This window comes from Hirundo rustica, chromosome 26 (assembly GCF_015227805.2).
Source record: "Hirundo rustica isolate bHirRus1 chromosome 26, bHirRus1.pri.v3, whole genome shotgun sequence".
Lineage (NCBI taxonomy): Eukaryota > Metazoa > Chordata > Aves > Passeriformes > Hirundinidae > Hirundo > Hirundo rustica.
The window spans coordinates 3,746,326-3,771,565 of record NC_053475.1 but is presented as its reverse complement, the minus strand read 5'-3'; the positions used below and the strand labels follow the sequence as shown (position 1 = coordinate 3,771,565).

The following is a 25,240-nucleotide window of genomic DNA, read 5'->3' as shown; positions in this document are numbered from 1 at the left end:
GACTGACCTCTTTTGTTTTGTGACTTAAATGGGTCGTGTGGAGATCAGAATTTGGCAAATCCAAATGACTTCTGTTAATCCATGAGCGGGGTCAGTGTTGGGGGTTTGGGAGGAGCTGGTGTTTCGCTGGAGTGCTGGAAGTGTATCCAGACAGGGTCATTAAAGGGTACACAAGTGTTGCCATTGATTTATTTGTAACTGGCTTGTTTCAGCTTTGGTTTTCACACATCTGCTGGACAGGGGAAGGCTGTAGGAGATCTGTCCCTCCTGCTCTCCCCTGCTTGACCACAGCTGCTTCTCACGTTTCTGAAGAGCTGCTTTGGTAACCTGGCCTGGTTTTAGGGGAGGAAGCGTGGTCTAGTGAGTCAGAACTGGCTCTGAAAGGACAAGGGTTGCTTTGGTGTGGGACCAGTTTAGTCTGGACAGCCAAAGCTATGCCCAAAAATGTCCCTGCCTACGAAGAGGAGATAAGGGGTCATAAAAGTGTCTGTGTGGTGCTGGGAGAGGGAAAGATTGAAGGGGCCTGAGCTGTATTTGCTTTTTATTGGGTTTTTTTTTTGGAATAACTTATCCAGGTTTTTGAACCATTTGTTCGCTGCTCGGTCTGCAGGGTTTTTGGGTTACCCTTTCCCTACCTGTGCTGTGTAGATGATCAGATCTCACAAAGATCCCACTTTCAGAGAATCATGGAATCCCAGATTTGGGTTGGAAGGGACTTTAAACCCATCCAGTCCCACCCTCTGCCAGTGACAGTGACACCGTCCACTCTCCCAGTGACCCTGTCCACTCTCCCAGTGCCACCTCCCACTCTCCCAGTGCCACCTCCCACTCTCCCAGTGACCCCATCCACTCTCCCAGTGCCACCTCCCACTCTCCCAGTGACGCCTCCCACTCTCCCAGTGACGCCTCCCACTCTCCCAGTGACCCCTCCCACTCTCCCAGTGACCCCATCCACTCTCCCAGTGACCCCATCCACTCTCCCAGTGCCACTGTCCTCTCTCCCAGTGACACCTCCCACTGTCCCAGTGACCCCATCCACTCTCCCAGTGCCACTGTCCACTCTCCCAGTGACCCCTCCCACTCTCCCAGTGCCACTGTCCTCTCTCCCAGTGACACCTCCCACTCTCCCAGTGACACTGTCCACTCTCCCAGTGACCCCTCCCACTCTCCCAGTGCCACCTCCCACTGTCCCAGTGCCACCTCCCACTGTCCCAGTGCCACCTCCCACTGTCCCAGTGACCCTGTCCACTGTCCCAGTGACACCTCCCACTCTCCCAGTGACCCCGTCCACTCTCCCAGTGACGCTGTCCACTCTCCCAGTGACCCCTCCCACTGTCCCAGTGCCACCTCCCACTGTCCCAGTGCCACCTCCCACTCTCCCAGTGACCCCTCCCACTCTCCCAGTGACCCCTCCCACTCTCCCAGTGCCACCTCCCACTGTCCCAGTGCCACCTCCCACTCTCCTGGTGTGCCCCAAGCCCTGTCCAGCCTGGATGAGGTGTAAATCAGCATGTGAGGAAATCAAATTTAGAAAAATACGGTGTTCACCCTCAAGTATAGGCTTACCCCAAAGCTAAGCACAGTTCTATAAGAAGAACCCAAATAATAACAAAAAAGATGTAAATTTGGAAGGGTGCTGGGATGGTGTTTCTTTTTCCAGGCAGTGCTGGCTGCAGAATTTAACTGAACAAGTTTCTTTGTGTTTGAGGATGGAAACCAGAGCATTTTAAACTGTTGCTTTAGGTTATAGATTCACTTTAGACTATGGATTGTTGCACTGGGGGTTAACTGTTCTGTACAAACACACCCAGGAGTCTGGGATATGGTACTGGAACACAGAATTAAATCAAAATCTTGCCACTTAAGTATCTTAAAGGATGTTAATTTGAAAATTTGTTGTAACCAAAGCAGCCACACCTGGAGAAGGAGTGTAGGGCTTTGTGTTCAGGGGGAATTAGAAACCTTTCTAACAGCCAGCTTGTGGCAAAAATGTTGCAAATTCTAATTTTTACCTTACTTTGCTCTTGTAGGGAGTTCTGTGGGAATGTCTGGTTTGGCTGCTTTTAGTGGGAATTTGGTGCTTCGTAGAACGAAGCTGTGCACAGAAAGCTGAGCTGTGGCTGGTGCTGATCGTGTCATGCACACTGTGATCTCTGTGTATATAATATGTAACTATATATATAAAATATATATAATATATACACACATATGTGATATACATAATTATACATAATATAATATATACATATATAATTTTATGTATATAATATAATATATTATGTATAAAATAGAACATGTTATGTATGTAATAGACTATATTATGCATATAATATAATATATTATGTATATAATATATTATTGGGGCTGCTTTAGTTTTCTCACCCTGGTGGCAGAGGAAGAGCTGTGAGTGCTGCTGGGTCCTGGAATCTCCTGAGCTGGATCCCACAGGATCATCGATCCAGCCCCTGTCCCTGCACAGACACCCCAACAATCCACCCTGAGCACCCCTGAGAGCGCTGTCCAAACGCTCCTGGAGCCCTGGCAGCTGGGACCATTCCCTGGGGAGCCTGGGCAGTGCCCAGCACACTCAGTTCTGGTCATGTTGGTGATTTTTAAATCGGAGTTAACAAACAAAGAATGTGATTATAGAAAAGGATAATGATGACTTCAATATACGTATTTGGAAAGAGCTTTTGGGCACTGTGTTATTTGGCTTTCAAATCACATATTAGGGCTTCTTGTATCTATGAGATATAAAAGGTCTTTTTTTTATGAGGAGGTGAAGGGAGAGATTGAACTCTTGAAAATTGCTCTGTGGTCCAACCTCCATGGCCTGGAGGGCGACAGCAGTTGGTGTCTGTAGAACTCAGCTGTGTGTGTGGGACAGGAGCTTTGTGTACTGGGAGCACTGGTGAGCTCAGTTACAGCAGGGGAGATGTTCCTGGCTCCCAGCTCCTGTGCTCAGAGCTGTAGGAACATGTGGCTGGAGAAACCTGTTGTAAGGATCGGAAGTGTGAGGCTGTTCAGCGCTGCCGGCTCAAACTGTGCTCCACTCCTTTCCACAGAATGTTGGATGCTCTTGGAAGTGACTTTGGAGAAAGTGTCTGCTTTCTTTCTGTTATTTTTTCCAATGAAATATCTTGGCAGAAGCTATTGAACTTTCTCTGGGAACTCACGTTTCGGTTTAAAATTCAGCGTTTGTGTTGAGGACCAGAGCTCTGTGAAAAGTTCAGCCTGGAGAGGGTTGGCTGCGGCAACTCAATGTGTGTTTGAGTTAGGTTTGTTTAAAACTTGTTGTGAAGAGCTTTGGGCAGTCTCAATAATTACTGCAGAACTGCAACTCTTTACTTTAAATAGTTTCCACATTAAAGAGATAAGGGTGATTGTGAAAAAGCTTCCATTTATGTGGCTCAGAAGATTCCAAGGGCCTCTCAGACGACATAAATACAGGAACATTGGAAAGTACACCCAGGCCAGGAGCAGCACGTAGTGTGCTCCATCCCCTCCAGTGCAGGGAGGAGGGAGGGAGGGAGGGAGGGAGAGCAGCCTGGAGCAGGAGGAGGGTGAATGGAGCAGCTCTTTGTGACAGGGAGCACCGTGGTGGCATCATCTCATCTCGTGACTGGGAACAGAGCACAGAGGCTGCTTGAGCCTCGGCCAAAAGCCTTCTGCACGCGGGATTCCAGGATTGATGGAGTCTGTGGGAGGCTCTTCCCCAGGAGGTTCCAGTGCCAAAGCCCTGTGGGTGGCAGAGTCCAGCACGACACACGAGCACGACCTGCCTGCAACCTGAGTCATGGGCGCTGCAGCTGGGAAAAATAATGTAAAGCACCTGAACTGAGCCCAAAACCCCAAACTCAGACCCATGGCAGAACTGGAGAAGCTTCAGGCCACCTTTGGGGGTGCAGGGTTGGCTGTTGGCTGAGCAGGGTCAGGTTGATCAGGCTGCTGCAGAGCCGTCAGGAATCCCCATCCATCCTCCCAAGGTGCTGGATTCAGTGCTCATCCCCTGGGGCTCCCGAGGATCCGGGTTAAAGCTGCTGCTCCGAGCTCTGCTGTGTCTGACCTGAACCAGTGCATCTGCCTGGGATGATGATGGCAGAGGCTGGAGCAGGGTTTGGGGAGTTTGGAAGGTCCATGGCAGAGGCTGGAGCAGGGTTTGGGGGGTTTGGAGGGTCCATGGCAGAGGCTGGAGCAGGGTTTGGGGATTTGGGGAGTTTGGAGGGTCCATGGCAGAGGCTGGAGCAGGGTTTGGGGATTTGGGGAGTTTGGAGGGTCCATGGCAGAGGCTGGAGCAGGATTTGGAGAGTTTGGAAGGTCCATGGCAGAAGCTGGAGCAGGGTTTGAGGATTTGGGGAGTTTGGAGGGTCCATGGCAGAGGCTGGAGCAGGGTTTGAGGAGTTTGGAAGGTCCATGGCAGAGGCTGGAGCAGGGTTTGAGGATTTGGGGAGTTTGGAAGGTCCATGGCAGAGGCTGGAGCAGGGTTTGGGGATTTGAGGAGTTTGGAGGGTCCATGGCAGAGGCTGGAGCAGGGTTTGGGGAGTTTGGAGGGTCCATGGCAGAGGCTGGAGCAGGGTTTGAGGATTTGGAGAGTTTGGAAGGTCCATGGCAGAAGCTGGAGCAGGGTTTAGGGATTTGGGGAGTTTCGAAGGTCCATGGCAGAGGCTGGAGCAGGGTTTGGGGAGTTTGGAGGGTCCATGGCAGAGGCTGGAGCAGGGTTTGGGGAGTTTCGAAGGTCCATGGCAGAGGCTGGAGCAGGGTTTGGGGAGTTTGGAGGGTCCATGGCAGAGGCTGGAGCAGGGTTTGGGGAGTTTGGAAGGTCCATGGCAGAGGCTGGAGCAGGGTTTGAGGATTTGAGGAGTTTGGAGGGTCCATGGCAGAGGCTGGAGCAGGGTTTGGGGATTTGGGGAGTTTGGAAGGTCCATGGCAGAGGCTGGAGCAGGGTTTGGGGGGTTTGGAGGGTCCATGGCAGAGGCTGGAGCAGGATTTGGGGAGTTTGGAGGGTCCATGGCAGAGGCTGGAGCAGGGTCAGGATTTGGGGGATTCTCTATTCCCTTTGCCCTTTGATTGCCTCAGACTCCCTGTCAGTGCCATAACCAGTTGCCTGAACACAGACGTGATGCCTGTTGCTGTTCAATGATTTTTCTCATTAAATCATACAGCCAGAATGATGAAATGGGGCTGGAAGCTTCTCCAAGGAAAGGGAAGCTGCTCTGGATTCTCTTCAGATATGTTTCCCCCTTCCCTCAACTTTCCACAGCTCTGCTTTGAAGAAATGTAGATTGTATTGGATTTTTTTGTTTTTTTTTTTTTTTTGCACGACTTGCTTGAGACCTTGGGAGCTTCTCTGCTCAGCCAAAGTCTGTTAGAGAGCAAAGTAAACTTGGTAAGTGTTTCAGCATGGGCAGTTCAGCAGCAGTGGATGTGGAACTGGTTTGGATTTCTTTATTCCTAGATAATGTCACAAACTAAGCTCAAAGGCCCCTTCTGCCTGGAGTTTCCACGTGAGATCACTTAAATTGGCTGATCTGTAGTTGTAGATGTGAATTGTGATTTATTGTTATTATTTTTTTTTTAGATTGATTTTTTTAAAACTTTTTAACCCAAGACAGAGGAATCTGTTAATTAGACAATTTTTGGTCACTTACAGGGGTGTTTTCATGAAGACCTGTAGGACAAGGGGTCTCCCATGTGCTCTGCTCACGCTACAAATGTGGGGACTAAAACTTCCTCCCAGGAAACGGTTATGCCAGAATAAGCCTGAATTCCCTTTTCTGGTATAATGTGCTTATGTTGATAAAGCAAATTCTGACTCTGCAGGAACACAGTTTCCTGGGAGAGCTGGATCAGCCCAGGGGGGCTCTGCTGGGATAATTCTGCATGGAGTCAAATGTGAACATTTCTGGCGGATGTTTCTGGATGAGCTGCTGTCCTGGGTTATTCTTCCACTTGGCAGATAAGAAATGAGAAGAAAGAGAAGTTCTCCTCCCTCCTTGTGCCCTCCTTTCAGCGCACAGAGAAAAGAGAACTCACTCTTTAATTTGTACATTGAGAGGCAGGAGCAGGTTTTAGTTTCAGTTGCTTCCCTGGTTTCTAGGGCAAGATTTATCAGAAGAATTACCTGACGTTCCTGGGAGACTGGGTTATGGGTGCTGCTGGTTTTTGTGGGGTTTGGGCTGTCCCAGCCCAGGAGACTGGGGGAAGCACAGCCCCAGATCTATGCTGTGATGTTTGGGGTGCTGCTGGGGCAGCAGCAAGTTGTTAAACGTGGCTGAGGCAGCCTCAGCTCCAGGCTCTGTGTGTTCCATTCCAAGTGTCCTGGCTACTGTTGTTGGCTGGTTTTCCTTCTCCGTGTTGTGACTGGAATGTTTTGGTTTTTTTTGGTTTAGTCCTCTGTGTGACTTCTAGATTTGGGATTAATTTTTTTTGTCATCTGGAAAGAAAGAGCTTTTCTCTGGTAAATTACTGTTCTGTCGTAGCTTTAGTATGGCATCCCAGACTGGTTAGGGTTGGAAGGCACCTAAAATATCATTTAGTTCCATCTTCCGCTGTCCCAGGCTGCTCCAAACCTTGGCCAGCCTGGCCTTGGGCACTGCCAGGGATCCAGGGGCAGCCACAGCTGCTCTGGGCACCCTGTGCCAGGGCCTCAACACCCTCACAGCCAACAATTCCTGCCCAAATCCCATCCAGCCCTGCCCTCTGGCACTGGGAGCCATTCCCTGTGTCCTGTCCCTCCCCATATTAATATTTCCTCCCCCTCCTGTTTATGAGCCCCTTTAAGGCACTGGGAGGGTGGCAGACCTCAGAAATTCTGTCTGTCCATCTGTCCTGAGATTTTTAAGCAGGCATCGAAAGGGCTGTGTACAAATTTTCTTGGAATGAGAACTTCTGCAGGCCTGCCTGATCCCAAGTGCATGAACTGGTTATGCAGGGGAAAATGTGTTTCCTCCTGAAAATAGGAAAGCTGAGATATGGAAATATGAAATATGATGAAAAATGCTTCCATTTGACTCATCCTTCCATGTTTTGAAAAGGAGATAATTCAACCATTTTCTGTCATCAACCATCATCTGTTTTCTTTTTCCCTTCCTTCCCCTGCTCCCAGTCCTCTGCTGTTACCTGTCCCTGCCCTTTGCTACAGAATTTCCCCCTGTAACTTTTCAGAAATGACCTTTCTGCAGCCCAAGACAAGGGGAAGGATTCGAGGGAGCCTTTGCACTTGTATTTCTGGAAGGGCTGTAGATACAAAAATCCTAATTAAAAGGTCAAAGCCACTAGCAGAAACAAATGTCTAAATATAACCCCAGCTTTGTGCAGATGGACTCTGGTAACCAAGGCTTCACGAGCTGGATACATCAATGTGTGTAAGGAACTCCTGTGGCTTCCCTAAAATAGAACTTTTTTTGTACAATGGTGCATGTAAATGCAGCTCCAAAGGCTCTTTTTAGCACAAATTCGTAATAATTTGCTAAACCCACTTGTGCTTCTGTTGCTCCTGAATAAACTCCCAAATGAAAATCAACATCCATGTCTCACCCCGGTGTGGATGTGTGATTTGGGTTTCAGTTCCTGACCAGGGCTGCGTACTCAGGCTTTTTTTTTTTCTGTGGTGTTTTTCTTGCTCTGAAATCCTCTCCCACTGTTTATTGGGTGCTTTATTTTAGAAAGCCGTTCCCTGTGTGAGGATCTCAGCGCCCATCTGGAGCTGGGAGCCTGTGCCAGATGCTGGGCCAAGGGAATCAGCTGTTCATTGGGAGCTTGCAGCCCAGTACCTGCTGCATCCAATAATCCCCCAAGGCTTCAGTCACACAGTCCCTGGCTGCAGGGAATGACAAGGAAATAAGTTGAACCACAGTTCCTTCGTATCAGTCAGAGAGACGTGAAAATTTTATTTCCTGAAGTCTTGTTTTTTCTTAGAGGGCTCATTTTGATGACTTTAATGGGTGGAATTTCAAGACTTCCTTTCCCAGTACGCTTGGCACCTGTGTCCTTAAAACCGCTGTGACTGCTGTAAACTCCTGACAGACAGCACCTGACGTGTCTTTTTTTTTTCTGTTTAATTTCAGGACAAACACCACGATGCTGCTCATGAAATTATTGAGACAATTCGGTAAGTGCTCGGTGCAGCCTGCCTGGGACCCCTCCTGTGCCTCGCTGCAGCTCTGGGAAGGGATGTCTGGAGTCAGGGCACGCAGGAGGGCAGCAGTTACCATTTAGCAGCTCTGAGTTATTTTCTGAGCTGAATTTGCTGCAATACAGAGCTCCCTGCCAAATAGATTTTGGTTTATCTTGTCATATTCCATTCTGTTTTGAGCAGGGTTAAAAATGAGTGGTGGTGTTCAGCTTTAATACTTGTGGCAGTTTGTATTTGAGCTTTGGACAGGCGAGGTTAGGGAAATATCCTTGGCTTGATGTGTTATGTCCTGAGCTTGTCTCTACCCTGTTTCCCCTGTTGCTGTGATCTTGCAGCATTTGGGTTGTTTGGCAATGATCTCCCTGCAGCATTCCTCTTAATCCTGCTGATAGAGTTGGAACAGCGTGGGGAAAATGGGAGGATAAAGGTGAAAGACAACTGTGAGGGGCAGGAAGTCAGAGGATTTCCCAACACGGGCTCTCAGGACGTGACTTGCTGTTCTTTCAGCAGGATTAGGAGGGGACTTGGCAAAGAACAACTTTTAATAAATGCTACACGAATTCCCTGAGCACCTGAGGGATGAGGATGAGTTATCCCCATTACAAAACTGTTCTTGTGAACTGTTTTAGATCCTCACAGGCTGCCCTTGCCTCAGCTCGGGGCTGTGTCTGCAGCGGGTTTGAATGCTTGGGTGGTGCAGATACGGGGGAGGGAGGAGGTGTTGTACCTGCAGAACCACCTGAGCTCGGAATTTGGTCACATGTGGCAAAGGAAAAGGTGGCAATGAGCCTTGTGTGCTCCCAGTGTGAGTGTGAGAGAGCCAGGTGCTTGATAACATCACTCACACGCGTGAAATCAGAGCATTTCCCATGGTCTGGGGTGGCAGAGGATGTGGAATGAGCCTGGAGCTGAAAATTTTTCTCCTAAAGGAGTTTTCTTTCCCTGTCTACAAAACACTGCCAATGGTGCTGCCAGTTTGCTTGGATTGGTGGGGGTAAGATCCTGTGCCTTGGGAGCTTGTGGCATCGTTTCTTGGGGGGGTGTGGAGAAAGCCTTTTCCAAAGGGTTCCAGAGGGGGTGGCTGGAGTGGTTGGTGCTTCCTGTGCTGGAGACAAAGGGAAGCTGTCTTAGGGTCAAATAATGTTTCACAACCCTTGCTTTAAGCAAGGCTGGAGTGAACTCAGTGTCGGAATCTCTTGTGCTGCCTTTGCCTTGTGCAAAGTGCCCACAGTGTTGTGAAAGTGGTGGGTGAGAGAATGCAAGGAAGCCTTTAACTCATCAGGCAGTGGAATCATGGAATCATGGAATATCCCGAGCTGGAAGGGACACAAGGCTCAGGCTGCTGTTGGGCAGCTCTTCACTGCCTATTCCTGTAATTTAAGAGTAAGAAGTTTGCAGGGAGAGCCCTGGTGCTTTCAGAGGAGATGGGAGAAGAGGATGTTAGGTTTGTTCTCCGACATTCAGGTAGTTTTTAGTCTTTTTTGCCCTCTGCACAGCTCTGTGCCAAACAGATAAAAGAGACGGAGCCTTCAAGTTCTGATTTTTCAAGGCTGCATGCTTCGTTTATTGTTCTTATCTTACAATTTTCTCAGTGCCCAACAAAGATGTTTGCAGCTGCTCGGGCATCTGACGACTCCTCGACTCCTCCCGAACTGGGCTGTCGTTATTTTTATAGTAATTGCTACGTATTCTTTATTTATTATTTCTTACCAATGCCTATCACTATTACTAAAAAGGTCATCTCTACTTTGACCCAATCCCCATTAAACTACTTTGTGCCAATGTCACTGCCGAAATGGAGTGAGGGAAGAAGAAAGAAGAAGCAGGAGACAACGCCCCAAATTCTCCATCTTGCCCCCATTCACTTCAATGTTAGAAACCTAAATTTACTGTTTTTTCACCCTGTGATATACTAAACTACAATCTTTCATACTCTTGTGGCCTGTAATTCATCTCTCAGTGCAGGAAGCCTTTCCCATGGAGTAGGATCAAAGCCAGTGTCCCTCTGAGCTCTGAGCTGGGGTCCCAGACCCCCCCTGCCCAGGTCCCTGACCCTCCAGGGCAGCCAAAGGAATGCCCTGGACTCCAACAGAGGGTCCCCAGAAGAGGGCCAGCCACACATGTCCAAGTTCTGGTTTTCACTGGCCTGTGTAGTTATTGACCATGTGTGAATCAACCAGGAGGAACAGAATGGTTGCATCTTTAGGGTTTTTTTCTATTTTTTTTTACCATTTTAATAATGAAGAATGGAGCCAAGTTCACAAGGAAGAAATTCTGCGATTCCTATTGGAATTCATCCTGTGATGTGGGGATTTTTGGTGCTGACAGTGCTTTCCAATTTGACATTTGTGGAGGGAAGTGTGTGCAAAGCTTCTGTGGCTTTTAAATTGCCTTTGAAGGGAATTAATCTTCCTCTGTTCCACAAGTGAAGCTCTCTCCTGTGAGCTGCCATTGTTGGATGCACTGCAAGTGGGCACGTGCTTTCCCTCTCTGATGGCCCCAACACACAGGGCTGTGTTAATTCACAGTATCAAAGGGGTCTTTTATCAAAATAACTTTAAAAATCTGTTTTGGTTGGGTGTGTAAGGTGTAAGAGCAGTTTAGACACTGCCCAGAGGAGACTATGCTGGCACTGAGTGGTTGGGGAGAGGGTTTTTGGCCTGCTGTGGGAAACGTCTCCTCCACATTCAGCTTTGTCAAAAGCTTCCTGCAGCATCAGAATTCTTTGGAAATGCTGCGCTTCTGCATTTTATGTTAGATTAACATCAGCCATGACTTTGGGGTATTTTTAGACACGTGGAATACATTTATCACCTCATTTTGAAGCTTTATGCTCCTGCCAGTGTCTACAGGCATCTTGCTGTTTATTCAGTACAAGTGTGAGCTGTTGCCGTTTCCCATGTTGTCTGTGGGCTCCCAGGGCTGCTGCAGTGTCCTCTCTTCATGTAAAGCAGTCCAGAATTGAGACAAACGACCTTATTACACCTAATTGGCAATACCTCTATTCATTATTTCTTCTCTCCTTCCAGGTGGGTCTGTGAAGAAATCCCAGATCTCAAGCTCGCCATGGAAAACTACGTTTTAATTGACTATGATACAAAAAGGTGAGAGGAATGTTTTTTGTTCCCAGCAGGAGTCCAGGCCAGCACGGGGTGTAGTGAACCAGTGTGTAACTGGTTATTCTTAGACACTACCAACCCAAGTTTCCTCTCAGAGCTGGCTTCAGGCTCTGCCGGAGTTATTTTGGTAGGAAATGTGTAACAGCAACATTGGCAGAGGAAGTTGGATTAGGGACATAATTGGAAACTCCACACAGCTCCAGTGCAGCTCTGCTGCACGTTGGATTACTCACTGCGGAACAATGATCGGTATCTGCGCCCTTGGAGTGCAGCCAGGCTGGGAATCTCGATGGCAGGCTGGGAATCTCGATGGCAGGCTGGGAATCTCGATGGCAGGCTGGGAATCTCGATGCCAGGCTGGGAATCTCGATGCCAGGCTGGGAATCTCGATGGCAGCGAGGTTCCTGCTCCTGTCCTGGGCAGGAATTCCTGCTCCCAGCGGGGCATGGCAGAGCTGGGTGCCAGTGGGAGCTGCACCTTCCCCTCCCTCCCCTTCCTGCTGGGCGGGGGCTGAATTGAAAGGTGAAATTCCCAGGGGGGTTGTGGGCAGTTGGAGGGGTTCTGAGGTGCCTCGGTTACATGGGAATTCAGGGTGAATGCCTCTTCTCATGGGTTATTCCCCTCCTGGCTGGAAAAGGCAGTTCCTGACCTGTGGTGTGTCTGTGGGGAGTTCTGAGGTTCTGTGCATGGACTTGGCTCTACTGAGACTGGGAAAAGGGAGGGTGCTCAAGCTGCAGTTTACAAAAACCTCCTGGCTTGCCTTCATGGGAAAGACTGAATTTCTCCATGTCCACAGAATGACTAAACTGTTAGAAGAAAGTTTAGAGATGAAACTGCATTGCTGTGGGTAGAATCACAGAATTTCCTGAGCTGGATCCCGTAGGATGATCAGTCCAGCCCCTGTCCCTGCACAGACACCCCAACAATCCCACCCTGAGCACCCCTGAGAGCGGTGTCCAAACGCTCCTGCAGCTCTGGCAGCCTCGGGGCTGGGACCATTCCCTCTTTAGTGCCCAACATCTTCTGGGGGAAGAACATTTCCCAACCTAAACCTCCCCAGCACCAGATACTTCTGTCATGGTCTGCTTAAAGTATTGCTTCCTCTTCTCTCAATTTTCAATTGTTTCATTATAAGACTTGTTAGTCCCTATCTCCCTCCTGGAAAATTCAAAAGGAATAATCAAGGTCAAGCATCCCTTGTCATTAAAATCCATTAATTTGGATGTGTGGATTACTCACAGCAGCTGCATTGCTGGAGTTTTGTGGTTGTGGCATCCTCACTGGGTGTGTTTCACTGGGCACCATCAGTGTGGTTGGCAGCAATGCTGAATAAAAGTGAAACCCCTCTGTTCCCCAGAGTCACCCCCCACTATCTTCCTGCAGCTTTTCAGGGAAGTCATGAGCTGGAATCCTGGTAATGATTTCAGACATTTTTCTCCCTTCGAAAAAATTTGTCAGAAAAATCGCTGGCAGCAGATGGGCTGAGCCCAGGATGTGAGGGAGAAAAGCAGCAGGTTGTGGAAATGCAGACAAACCCCACTGCAGCCTCTCGCTTTTCCCAGCGTGGAAACAAGCACAGGCAGCTGGCAGCTTGGAATGGAATGGGCACAATTCCTGGGAGAGTTCGTTCCTGGCCACTGGCGTGACCCTGAGGGTCACAAGAGACTGAAGTGTCCCTTCTGATGTCCCCATGCCCCCTCAGCCCTTCCCAGCTTTGGGAATGCCGTGGTTTAACCATGTCACTCCTGTAACTCCTTGTGTTGTTTTTGCTGCTGCTTCGTGGGCCTGATTACGGAATGATTGATGTTCCCAGGAATTAACTTTCTTTCCTGGCCTGAGGTGAATCGATTTAATCCTCTCAGTTTGTGTCATTAGGGCATCTGCCTGGGCTGAGCAGAATCCCAGGCAGCCCATGGAGCAATCCCCAGGCTTTCCTGACAGGTGATGTTTAAGGCCGTGTTCTGGCTCTGGCTGCGTTTTCAGTCCCAGAGTGAATTTCTGCAAGAGCATCTGCTTGTCTCAGGACTGGTTATTGCGGAGAGATGATAGCAAAAAGGAGAAGGATGTACAGGCCTCTTAAATTTCTGCTCAGTTGAAAATACGGAGAAGAGGTGCTGAGAGTACAGAACTTTACCAGGAAAAGGGCTGTACTCGAAGTACGACTTGTAATAAAGGAGCTAAGATTATTTGTCGTGTACTCCTGGTCTACTGAGGATTTTATTTAAAGGAAACAAGGTCTTTAAATCTATGTGTGTAATTACATACTGCGAGAGAAACAAACCCTAAATACCTCCTAGGCCAGAGGATGGGAAAAACCAAGGTTTTACCTTCCAAACCTGCCTGTTTTGAGCTGCCCCTGTGTTCTCCCCCCCAGCTTTGAGAGCATGCAGAGGCTGTGTGACAAGTACAACCGAGCCATCGACAGCATCCACCAGCTGGTAAGTGTGAGAAATTTAGCATTTGGGGTTTTGGTGTCTTGTAGTACGTGTGAGTCAAGAGAGAAGATTTTGAGTGTTGTCTAAGTCCTTTTTCTTCGCCTTCCTCTTCCTTCTTCTTCATGGGTTTAAGTCGTTTTCTTTAATTAAGTAAAAAAGATCCACATTACAAGCCTTAGATAGTCATTATTAAGTCAAAAGTATGAATGATATGTGTCATTAAAAATGATCACTGAAATAACCTTAAAAAGAGTTAGAAGCTCTCCATTTTACCTTCATTTTTCTTAGAGCTCACAGTGCGTGAGCCTGTAAATCCTGTAAATCAATAAAATGTAATAAACATTCCAAACCCAAACTCAAAACTTAACGTTTCCCAGATATTACTCATCCTAACCTTAAGAAAAAAAAACCAAACCCAAAACAAAAACCCACAAACTAACAAACAAAACCCCCCCAAAAACCCACCCAAAACCACAGGTAAGTACTGAATTTGGGCCCTGCTATGGTTTTTTTTGTGTGCCACGTTTGAATTCAGGGAGTGAAGAGCAGCAGAAAGTTGTGACTGACTCAGTGCTGCATCACACCTTGGTATTAAACTCATTTTCTTGATCACACCTGGGCAATCAAGGAGTTAGTATGGGAGGGACATTCTTACAGGAAGAGAGGGAATTAAACTCCACTTTTTGTTCCCAAATTGAGAGCTGTTGCCCTTCCTCGTGCCCTCCTGGCACCGTGGTTTTGGCACTTGGAAACAGCTGACTTGCCTTGAGGGGGAAGGAGAGGTCTGTCTGCATTCGACACAGGGATTTCTCATATAGATTGACTTCTGCACTGGGAAATCTGTGACTTATGGGTACTTAAATAATCCATATGAACTCTCCCGTGTGTTGTGGAAGTGATCCATGGCTTAGGAATTTCCTTGCCACAGTTCAGCTGCTCTGGGATCACTGGCTAAAGTAGAGTGTAATCTCTTTTCAGGCCAATTTAATGAGCTTTTTGGTCCTCTTAACCCCCAAAAAGGTTGAACTGGAGGAAGCAAAACATGAACAATGAATAATGTTACTATTCTGCTTAATTTAAAAGCATAGGTGGATTTCTTTCTCTGCTGTGCTTATGGGAATTGTTTGAAATATGCAGTATTATGGCAATGTGGCTGGGATTTTCTTTATTTTTTGGGCCTTAAAAACTTGTGCTTATTTAGATTCACGCACCGTCTATGTTGGTTAATAGCTAAATATCAGCAGCTATTCAGCATTTATAGCTGCTATCTGAACTGGCAAACCTGATGGGTTTAATTTTTTCCTTCCCATCTGAACATCACAGGAATGTTTAGGAGGGGTCCTGGAATTGTCCTTTTGTTGTTTTTATCAAAGGGAGAGGCAGACGATTTTAAAACTTAACAACTTTTATGCGTAGGATGGGGTTGTTTTTTTTTTTTCTGAAGAAGAAAGGAAGCTTGATTTCCATCTCTTTCCTGCCACTCCCTGTCTGAGTGCATCTGATCCCTCCCATGTGACAGCTCCTGGAGCAAAATTAACCTGTTCTTGTGTTGACAGTCAACATCAGTTCGGTGGGGACAGCAAAGCAAAAAGGACTGAGGGAACCTTTGCACCCACCCCACCTCCATTCAGTGTTGTGCTTTACACTGCCAACTGTTTTTTGCATCTCTTTAAATTCCCCTCTATCACCTGTGAAGTTTCCTGTTAACTGAGGTGTGACAAAGTTCCCAGCAGCTGCTGGTTGTTCAATTTCTGCAGTTCCACAGACTGGTTTGGGTTGGGAGGGACTTTAAATCCCATCCAGTGCCACCCCTGCCATGGCAGGGACACCCTCCATGGGTTACTCCAAACCTGGCCCAGCCTGGCCTTGGGCACTGCCAGGGATCCAGGGGCAGCCACAGCTGCTCTGGGCACCCTGTGCCAGGGCCTCAGCACCCTCACAGCCAACAATTCCTGCCCAATCTCCCATCCAGCCCTGCCCTCTGGCACTGGGAGCCATTCCCTGTGTCCTGTCCCTCCAGCCCTTGTCCCCAGCCCCTCTCCAGCTCTCCTGGAGCCCCTTCAGGCCCTGCCAGGGGCTCGGAGCTCTCCCTGGAGCCTTCTCCTCTCCAGCTGAACACCCCCAGCTCTCCCAGCCTGGCTCCCCAGTTTTGTTCCCAGTTTTTATCTTTAAGGAGCACCTGCAGCCCGAGCTGAGGGAAAGGGAGATGTCCCTCACCCCTCAGCTGGGTGTGGTGCCAGTCCCTGGTGCCAGTCCCTGGTGCCAGTCCCTGTCCCCGCGGTGGCTTCACGTGTCCCCTGTCCCTGCAGTGGAAGGGGACGACGCAGCCCATGAAGCTGAACACGCGTCCCTCCAACGGGCTCCTGAGGCACATCCTGCAGCAGGTCTACAACCACTCGGTCACAGACCCCGAGAAACTCAACAACTACGAGCCCTTCTCCCCCGAGGTCTACGGAGAAACTTCCTTTGACTTGGTGGCCCAAATGATCGATGAGATTAAAATGACAGAGGACGATTTGTTCGTTGACTTGGGCAGTGGTAAGTGACCCATAACTCCTTTTTTCCTCTTTTTCTTTGCTGTTTGTACTTTAAAAACCCCCCATATTTCCCAGAACTAGGGATTGTATTACAGGCTAAGCATCTTTTCTAGATTTCTATTTCTAGATAATCTCCAAAGATGCTCCTGGTTTTTATGTCAGGATTAAATGGACCAAACAAAGGCCCCAGTCCTCTTTTCTGGTGGCAGTGAGAGAGCAGCCTGCAATGCAATAAACCCTTGTTACAAACCCCTTTGTTTGTGTTGGAATTGCTGGATACACTTGTGAAGAAGAAGCAGTGTTAAAAATGATGTTTGACCCATAAAGCTGCATTCCTAAGGATTCATTTGTTTTCGCTGGATTCGCTTTATGCCCTTCACGTCTGAAAATGGGATTTCTTGACTCTTGCCATGTGAGGCGCTTGGTGTGGCATCTGAAAACGAAGGGGTTTTGACCTCTGCCTTGTCAGTGTGTCAAAACAGCTTTTATAGTTTACTTGAACGGTTGTGAAACCCCTCAAAAATCTAACCCACAACTGCAACAGAGCCGAGTTTTAAAAGGAAATGGTGTCTAGTTGATGAGGAAGCCAGGTATGACTCAAGCACATGTGCAGCAGAGATACTGAGTAAGAAGATGATGTCCTTTTTCTTGGTAAAATCTGGTTCAGAGCACGAAAGGAGTAATAAGAATTTCCCCTCTTGCTTGATGTGTTCTGAAGTTTTAACATATTTAAACACAAGTGTGTGTGATACAGGACTTCTGGGGGAAAAAAAAAAAAATTTAAAATACATATCTATTTTAAATTTGGATGTATATTTGAAATATTAAACAGTTAGACGTAAATATTCAATATTTATATATGTTCTACATAGCAAAATAATAGATTGTAGAATAATTACATGTTTAATTATAAATATTAATTTATGTAAGTATTTAATGATTAATTATTTAATACACTACTACAGTATCATATTTTATATGTAAAGTATATAAAACACTGTTAAAGTGTAGAAGAATATATTTGTGTAGAAGAATATATTTGTATATATTAAAATAGAAAATATATTGATTATATAAAGACACCAAATAGAATAATATATTATATAAATATATAATACACAGGCTCTTCAGTGCTTTTCTTACTCCTGCTTGCTCTCTCAGTGGAACTGACTGAAATTTCCTGTCAGGGACTGATCTTCAGATGAGACCTTTAGAAGGAGGCCATCAGAAACTCTTTTTCCAGCTGGAGTGAAACAAAATCTCTGCAGCTTCTCACGATTGTTTGTGCAGGAAGGTTCCAGATCGTATCTGGGGCCCCGGAGTGCTGCGGGCTGGGTCAGATACTTTCATCTGCCGTCCCCAGAAATAAATCCGGTGTTCCTCACTCTGACCTTGGGGCTGAGCAGCACCAGGGGAGCTTTGGGGATGGCTTCGGGAATTCCCAGTGTGCATTCCAGCCGGGAATGCCAAAGCTGGCGGCTGCAACTGCCCCGAGCCCGCTCCCGCGGCTCAGCCCCGTTTTTTGGGGGCACTTTGCTCTAAAAGCTCCTCTCCCTTGGCAGTGGCTCCCCCTGAAAGCGCTCTCAGCTCTGGGGTTTTTGTTCCCTGCAGGTGTGGGGCAGGTGGTGCTTCAAGTGGCTGCAGCCACGAACTGCAAACATCACTACGGAGTGGAGAAAGCTGATATTCCAGCCAAGTACGCCGAGGTGAGTGAGCCCGGGCCGTGCTGCTGCGGGCGCTCGCTCGCTGCCACAGCAAAAGCGGGATTTCGGCGCCGCTGCGCTTCTGCCCCTCAGATCAGCCGGGGCGCTGAGATATCAGCCTGCCGTGCGAGGATGTGCTTGGGGAAAGAAGTGGGTCCAGCCTGGAACACTGGCGTATTTCAAGAGTGATTTCAGGCCCTGAAAGGTCTTTTAGCAATAATGCCTGTTCAAAAGGGAGTGCAGTGTAAGCTTCACCCAAATAGCTGCAGTCATTCTGTGTCTGGAATGGCTCTAATGCAGCTCCCAGAGGCCACAGCACGCAGCAAATCCAGGAGTACATTCACCAAAGAATTAGTTCTTGAATGTTTTAAAGGCCGTGTGTCTGCCTGTGGTGGTGATGCCTCTTTTTCAGTTACAAACCACCAGAAGTTCCTCCTGAGGCCTGTGCTGGGTGTCTGGTGTGTAACTGCTTAGTGAGGAAAACCATAAAATGGCCTGAAGATGAGGGAGGGGAGATTTAGAGTAGAGATTAAGAAGGAATTCTGGGCTGTGAGGGTGGCACAGGGTGCCCAGAGCAGCTGTGGCTGCCCCTGGATCCCTGGCAGTGCCCAAGGCCAGGTTGGACAGGGCTTGGAGCAGCCTGGGACAGTGGAAGGTGCCCGTGGCAGGCGATGGAGCTAAAGGATGTTTCAGGTCCCTTCCAATCCAAACCATTCCATGATTGTTTGATAAAGTTTAGTCAGATTTCTTTACACTTGTAATTCTGTGCCAGTGGGGCACACAGATGATGAGTTCGAGGCAAACCTGGGAGGCCACAAGCACACAGGGGAGATCAGTCCTGTCTTACCACATGAAGTTTGCTTTCTTCAGTAGCCTGAACAGAAACTGATCCCTCTGAATTGTCAAAACACAGATTCAGCCGTAACAGGCTGGAAAATTATCCCTCATGGAGGGAGGGAATAAATAAATCTCCTTGAGCCTTCTTTTCAGTCATGTGTGCAAAAATGCAGAAACACGGTTGTGAGGACGATCAGTCAAGGACCTAAAAATCCACTTTGTTTCCCCTGCCAGGACTGAGTGGAAGTTTTCACCTGAGGGCTCTGCAGTCCCTCTGTGTGAACATCCTGGTTTCACTTTGGAGCATTAACAAGGAATGTTTACAGGAATCCCCTCTGTGTTTAGCATTAAAGATCAGTTTTATGAGGAAAAGTGAAATTCTTGCTGTCGCTAATACCCCTCCCTGTCACTGTGCAAACACACGGGTTTGGTGAAAACAGCAAACAAAAGAATGACCACAAATGGAATATCAGTAGTAGACACTGCTGGGGCACCTTCAGTGTCACGAGTCTTCCATGAGATAAAAAGTGAACAAAATGCTCTGCGTTATTTCCCTGGTGAAATCCTGGCAGATTTAATAACCAAGGAGCTGCTGCAGTGGCGGAGGGTGTGGAGCTGCCTTGGGCCTCTGTTAGGGCTCAGTTTTCCTCCAAATAGTTGTGGAAGACGTTGGGTTGAGTTTCTGGTTAAACTGGCTGTGGCACCACATCTTGGGTCCCATGATGGTAGTACCCAGATAATCGATGGATAATAGAATTTGAAAAGCTTCACCTAAAGGGGAAGAACATCAACGATTTCTTTGAGTGAAGTTGCCTTAATAAATTAAAATACATGAAAATACTGAGGATTTTTGAGTTATCCTGCTCAGCTTTGGAGTGCTTTTAAACATAAAACATTCCTGTCGATACAGACATTTTTGTTGAGCTGCTGATGGAGCAGCTGATCAGCGATCAGCTTGGGTTGTCAGTGGGATCAGAGTCACAGAAGAGCTGGTGTTGGAAGGGAACCTCTGGGGCAGGGTCACCTGGAGCAGGAATGTGTCCAGATGCATTTGGAATGTCTCCAGGGAGGGAGACTCACCTCCAAATTTGGGCCAAATCCTAAAGATCAGCTGGGGCCTGGTGGTGATGGGGATGTGCGAGGCACTGAGCTGTCTGCAAATGGGGTTTTGTTCCTTTCTCCCTTCTTTGGACAACAGAAAACAGCGGAGCCCTCCCTCCTCTGCAGCCCTGGCGTGTTTGGGTGCAGTTTGAAGCGCTCCCAGTTGCTGTGGGAAGCAGGATTCTCGCTCTGTTTGCTGCTGGGGTGCTCTGCCTCAGTGACCCCAGCAGACCTGGCTTTGTCCTGGTTGTCCCTTTGCTCCGGGCTTAGGCTGGGCTGCGCCCTCCTCCTCCCTGTGGGATTATGCACCACAACTCAAGGCTGGGTTATTTTTAGTGCTGGGCAGTGTAAGGGCTTTTCTTAGAACATGGAACTCCCATGGAAAGGGGGGGTGAAGATGCCAACTTTGCCTTGGCCCAAAGGAAGCGAGGGTTTGGGTTTTTTAAGGGAACTAAAGCAGGAGCTCTGTGTCTGCCTGTCCTTGGAATGTTAATGGCAAAAAAAAGCCTCCAACCGGACACAATTCTTGGGGATCCATGAGTGCTTCAGAGCTGTGACTCCATTGCTTCGATGGAATTGGAAATATGAGATGTCCTAATGGCTGGTTTTGGTTTTCCTCCCTCTTGCAGACGATGGACAGAGAGTTCAGAAAATGGATGAAGTGGTATGGGAAGAAACATGCAGAATACACAGTGAGTGAAACTCAGCTGCAGCTCGGGATCCACACTCGTGTGCAGAGTTTGTAAAAGCCCCTCCAGCCTTTCCTCAGCCACAGCTGCTTCCTGGCTCTTATCTTGACCCTGGGCATGGTGTTTCCAATATAACCTCCCAGAGCCCTCTCTCTGTCTTGCCAGATGTGGGGCATGGTGTTATTTGGAGCACTTCCAGGTATTTCCAGAAACCCCTGGAAGATTTATTCTTCTAAAATGTTCTTCTGGCTGGGGCTGCCATGAGTCTTCTGTTTGTGTTAAGTCCCCTTTTCGTTTTTCCCTCTCTCTGCCCATGGATTGGGGTTTTGGCCAGGTGTGGCAGCTCCTTCTTGGGGTTCTGAACTCTCCTGCTGGAAATAAAAGCTGAAGCCTTGGTTCTGCGGGCAGGGGAGGGTGTGGGCACAGTTCTGGAGGGGATGGGGTGGCAGGGGAGAAGTTCTGGATGGATGGAGATTGGAGCAGGGGGCTCCAGGAGCAGTGAACAAGGCTGGATAGCTCCCAGGGGAGGGTGGTGGGTGGGTGGCACTGGTTTGGAAGGGTTTGGAGCTGGATGCTCTGAGGGTGGAGCTGGGGCAGGAGGTGTAAATGGGCCATCGTGGGGATCTTCCTGCCTGTGGCAAGGCTTGTGTTGGAATTCCTTTATCTTCCTTCCAGTATTTCTTTATCTCTGAGGATATTTTGCATTCCAAGGAAGGTGTGAAGCACATGCAAATCCTTGCACTGTCCTGTTCAGTTCCTCCCCTTTTCCCTTTCTTCCCCTTTGTAATTGCCATTAAGAAAACCTGCTCCCTGCTTAATCACTTTCCAGTCAGGAAATGGATGTACAATAAGAGCTCACTGAGAGTTTTGAAAGCACATCCATTTCTGCTTCTGCCACTTTCCTATGAGCAGGGAAGGGGCTGGGTGGATCAGGGATATTCCCCAATCTCCCAGGGAAGATTCTGCTCAGAGGTGTCCTGTGTCCAGCTGTGAGCAAGGATTGGGGAATTGCTCTTTCCCTTTCCCTTTCCCTTCCCTGCCGTGTCCCTGGGCTGGTGTCTGGTGTCACCCCAGCATCCTGTGGGATCAGGGGCAGCTTGGAGCTGACCAGCTTTGATTTCCCAGTTCTCTGGCTGCTGGGATCCTTGGTGCTCTCATCTTGCAGTGAAGCTGCTCCAGCTCTCCCTTTGGGCAGGCGATGGTCCCACCTGCCCCTAACGCTCCCCTCCTGGAATTCCTGTTCTGGGTAGAGAATTCCCTTCCAGGGGATGCTGGCCCTGCTGGGGGACTGGGCTGCAGCAGGATTGATAATTCCTTCCTGCTGTGGAAGCGCTGGGAATGCTTTACTTTTCCTCAAGTGGCCATATGGCATTTTTCCATTGTGTCACCCAGCTGGCATGACATGAAAGGAATTGTTCCTGAGGATGCTCTGCCTCTGAGCTGGGTAATTTAAGGAATAGGAGAGGAACTTGGACTAAAATATTGGAAGCATATTGCTTGCCTTAGGCAGCATTTCCATATTGAGCATTCCAAGTGGCAGAGTCTGGTGCTATATTGAAACAAAGCTTTTTATTTTTGCCAGGTTCTTTGGCTTTTATAACTCTGTTTTCTGCAGTGTTAAGAGTAAAATTTCCTTGAATATGCAATCAGGGTGTTTTCTTGGGAAGAGTTAAACACTTGCAGCACTTCTTATCTGAAGGAAAGTTGCTTTCCTGTCACCTTGGAGTGATGCTTGAACACAGATTTTGGGCTTTTACAGTAGGCACACAGGGCAGATTTTATTTAGTTTTTATTCATCAAACAGACTTTTGCCAGGCAGTTAATTTTCTTTAGGAACTCCTTAGCAGCATCTGCTATAGGTGGCTGTTAAACACAGAGCAGAGTTGCTCATGATGCAGCTGGAAGACACAGGAAGATGTGGAATTGAAAGGCTGGCATCTTCATCTTTCTGGAAAACAGCTTTGTTCCTGCAAAATGCCTCGTGAAGTCCCCAAATTCCAAATGTTGGAGACAAAATAAGCACAAATTGAAATAATCTGTCATCAGCAGAGCTCAGCCTGTGAATTCCACTCCAGTGTTACAGGCAGTCACATGAAAAATCAGAGTTTTGAGAAGAATCAAGTGCTGGAGGAGGGGAGGGCTTGGCAGGAGCTCAGTGGGGAGAACATCAGACCCCACCTGCAGCTCTGGCTGAATTTTGTGGTTGGTGGTTCTCTCTTGCTGTAACAGTAAAAACTTCTGGTGTATAAGGCAGCAATAAATCCTGGAGCTGGGCTTGCAGGGTCGTGCTGGGTTTTTAGGTTATTTTAACAGCCAAGATCCCAGTACAGTTAGAGATTTCCAATTCAAATGGATTTGGGGTTCTCCCTGGAAACTGATCTGCTGCAAAGTTGACTTTAGCAGGGTGTTCCATGCTTGTTTGGGTTCTGTGCATCTCAGCAGTTCCTTCTTACCTGGGAAATGATCTCTGTAGCTTTTCACCATCTCCAGCCTTCCCACCTGGTGCAATCTCCCTGAGAAATATTTTCTGTCCTTTTTGCCTTTTGCAGCACTCCAAGGGACTCAGAACCTCATGATGTTTTTGTAACCTGCCCCAAATCCTCCCAACAGGATTCTTTTCAGATTAACCTTAAAAGAAAGTAGCTAGGAATGTAAACAAACAAAAACCCACGGCCCCCAAAACTCTCCGAACAATAAACTTGTGTTTGAGCACCCTTGGAGAGAAGGGAGCAGTCACTGTTACCTCACCAAATTCTCCTGCAGCCTTCAAATTCACTTTCTGGCCTTCCCTGTTGGATTGTTCTTGTTTCTGCTGGGAGTTCTGAGCTTGGACGTGAATTCTGGAGAGCAAGTCCCAGCGCCAACATTTAAAATAAACCCAGGTGTATTTCCACCCTGTTCTGTCCACAATTATATATTAAAATAAATCCCTCTTGAGCAATGGTTCCACACAAAATTGCGGCCCCAGTTGTTCTGTAGTCCCTTGGTGATAAAAGCACATTAAACCTTCCCCAGCTGCAGGTGGCAAAGTGTCCTGGGGGTGTTGGATGCCCAACAGCTGGATCAGCCCTGCAGCTGGAGAGGGCAGATCCAGGTGGGGCACGAGAGGAATGCGAGGAATTTAATCCTCGTGCATTGCCTTGGGAAGCTCCTGATCTCCATCTTGGTCACTGAGTCTCATAATCCTCTTAAATGAACATTTGCATCCCCTGCTCTGCTTGGGAATGTGCAATTCCTGCTCATTTAGGGAAAATCAGTTTTGTTTTTGCTGCTCCTCTCTCCGGCATTCCAAGGGAAGGATCCTCCTCCTCTAGAGCTTTTCATCACGTCATCTGCTTCAGCTTTTTGGACTCGAATGTCCCACTTCCAACACCTGTCCCTTTGTTCCAACTCCTTTCATCTTCTCCTTTCTCTTCCCACGGAACTGAGAAGTTTCCAAGATTTACTTAACCCAACTCTTTTCAAGTAAACTTGTCTGAAGGAAGCAGGAGACTTTGAGAAGGTCATTAGGCCTGGCTAATTAGAGAGCCTTTCTTGGGGGATTCCTGCATATGTGCAGCCATCAAATTAAAACCCAGCACGGCAATTAAGAGGCAGATGGGTTTTCATGGTTTCTAACTGTAAATATCCTCATGTGGCCTCAGGATCGGAGCCATCTCAGGTATCTGGGGCAGGGGGCTGAGATTGCTGAGTAGCACAAAGTGCTTCTCTTCCCGGGCTCCCCTTGGAGAAAGTTTTTGGGTTTTTTGTTTGGTTTTTACTGAGTTCTCAGTGCCTGTGACCTGTTGTTCCCTTTTCCTGAGAGAACACAGAGCAGACTCTCTCAGGATGTACCTGGAGGACAGGGGGAGACGTGGAATGGAAATCCGGCATCTCTGTCTTTCTGGAAACTTCATCCCTGCAAAATTGCTTTGTGAGGTCCCAAAATTGCCAATGTTGGAGACAAAATAAGCACAGCTTGAAGGCTCCCGGGCTGAGCTCAGAGCAGTTGGGAGTTGGTGCAGTCCCACGTTGGACTCTGCCGAGAGCCAGGATTAGTTTTGTGTTTATTTACTCAGGGTTGTTATAACAGAATTCCTGCCCCGCTCTCCGTAAAAGCTGCTTTTAGCAGGAGGTGGCAGTGACTATCAAACCAAGAGCAGGTCAGCACTCCTAAAGGTGGGATTTGGGCTGGATGGAAGCCTCTGCTCCCAGGAAACCCCGGGAGCTGCTGGTGGCTGGAGGTGGTTCAGCCCTGAGGATCAGGGGTGAGTTTGGGGCATGGATCAGTGCAAACCTGGCTCTGGGCCTTGCAGGTCTCTACCCAAGTCTGGGGCAGTTTTCTCCCTGCTTCTCCTGTTCTGAGCAGAAGCAGGGAGTTGTGTGGGAGTTCCAGTGGCCAGGAGCTGGTTTGTGATGGTGACTGACATCACCTGTACCCCAAAACTTGCTGCTGCCAGGGGCTGCTGCCAGGGAAGGATGAGCCAGCTGTTTGCTCCTGGTATTTTCGACCGCCCCATTTCAGCAGGAAATTTGCAGTTTTGGCATTTGAAGAACCCTCCGAACTTCCCCTGTGGCTTTGAAACGGTGCCACATTTTGGAGGTTTGGATTCGTGCCTCTGGTTATTTTTGAAAAGAACAGGGGCCTAAAAATAACCGTGTGTACTTTTCCAGGCAGAAACGCCGGGTTTTTGGGAGCCAAGCGT

At 48.1% G+C, this 25,240-nt stretch overlaps 1 protein-coding gene across 6 annotated transcripts in view; it reads left to right on the top strand.

Annotated features, from left to right (window-relative positions):
• Nucleotides 1-25,240, top strand: part of DOT1L (DOT1 like histone lysine methyltransferase) — a 72,910-nt gene that overhangs the window by 11,562 nt on the left and 36,108 nt on the right. For all 6 annotated transcript variants that reach the window (XR_005704102.1, XM_040086886.2, XM_040086885.2 and 3 more), the window contains exons 2-7: nt 8,067-8,110; nt 11,164-11,238; nt 13,628-13,691; nt 15,998-16,226; nt 17,837-17,931; nt 20,496-20,558. Coding sequence is in view for 5 of the 6 variants with exons in the window: in XM_040086886.2 (XP_039942820.1) it covers nt 8,067-8,110; nt 11,164-11,238; nt 13,628-13,691; nt 15,998-16,226; nt 17,837-17,931; nt 20,496-20,558 (570 nt within the window). In the remaining variant the exon portion in view is untranslated. The remainder of the gene's footprint in view (nt 1-8,066; nt 8,111-11,163; nt 11,239-13,627; nt 13,692-15,997; nt 16,227-17,836; nt 17,932-20,495; nt 20,559-25,240) is intronic.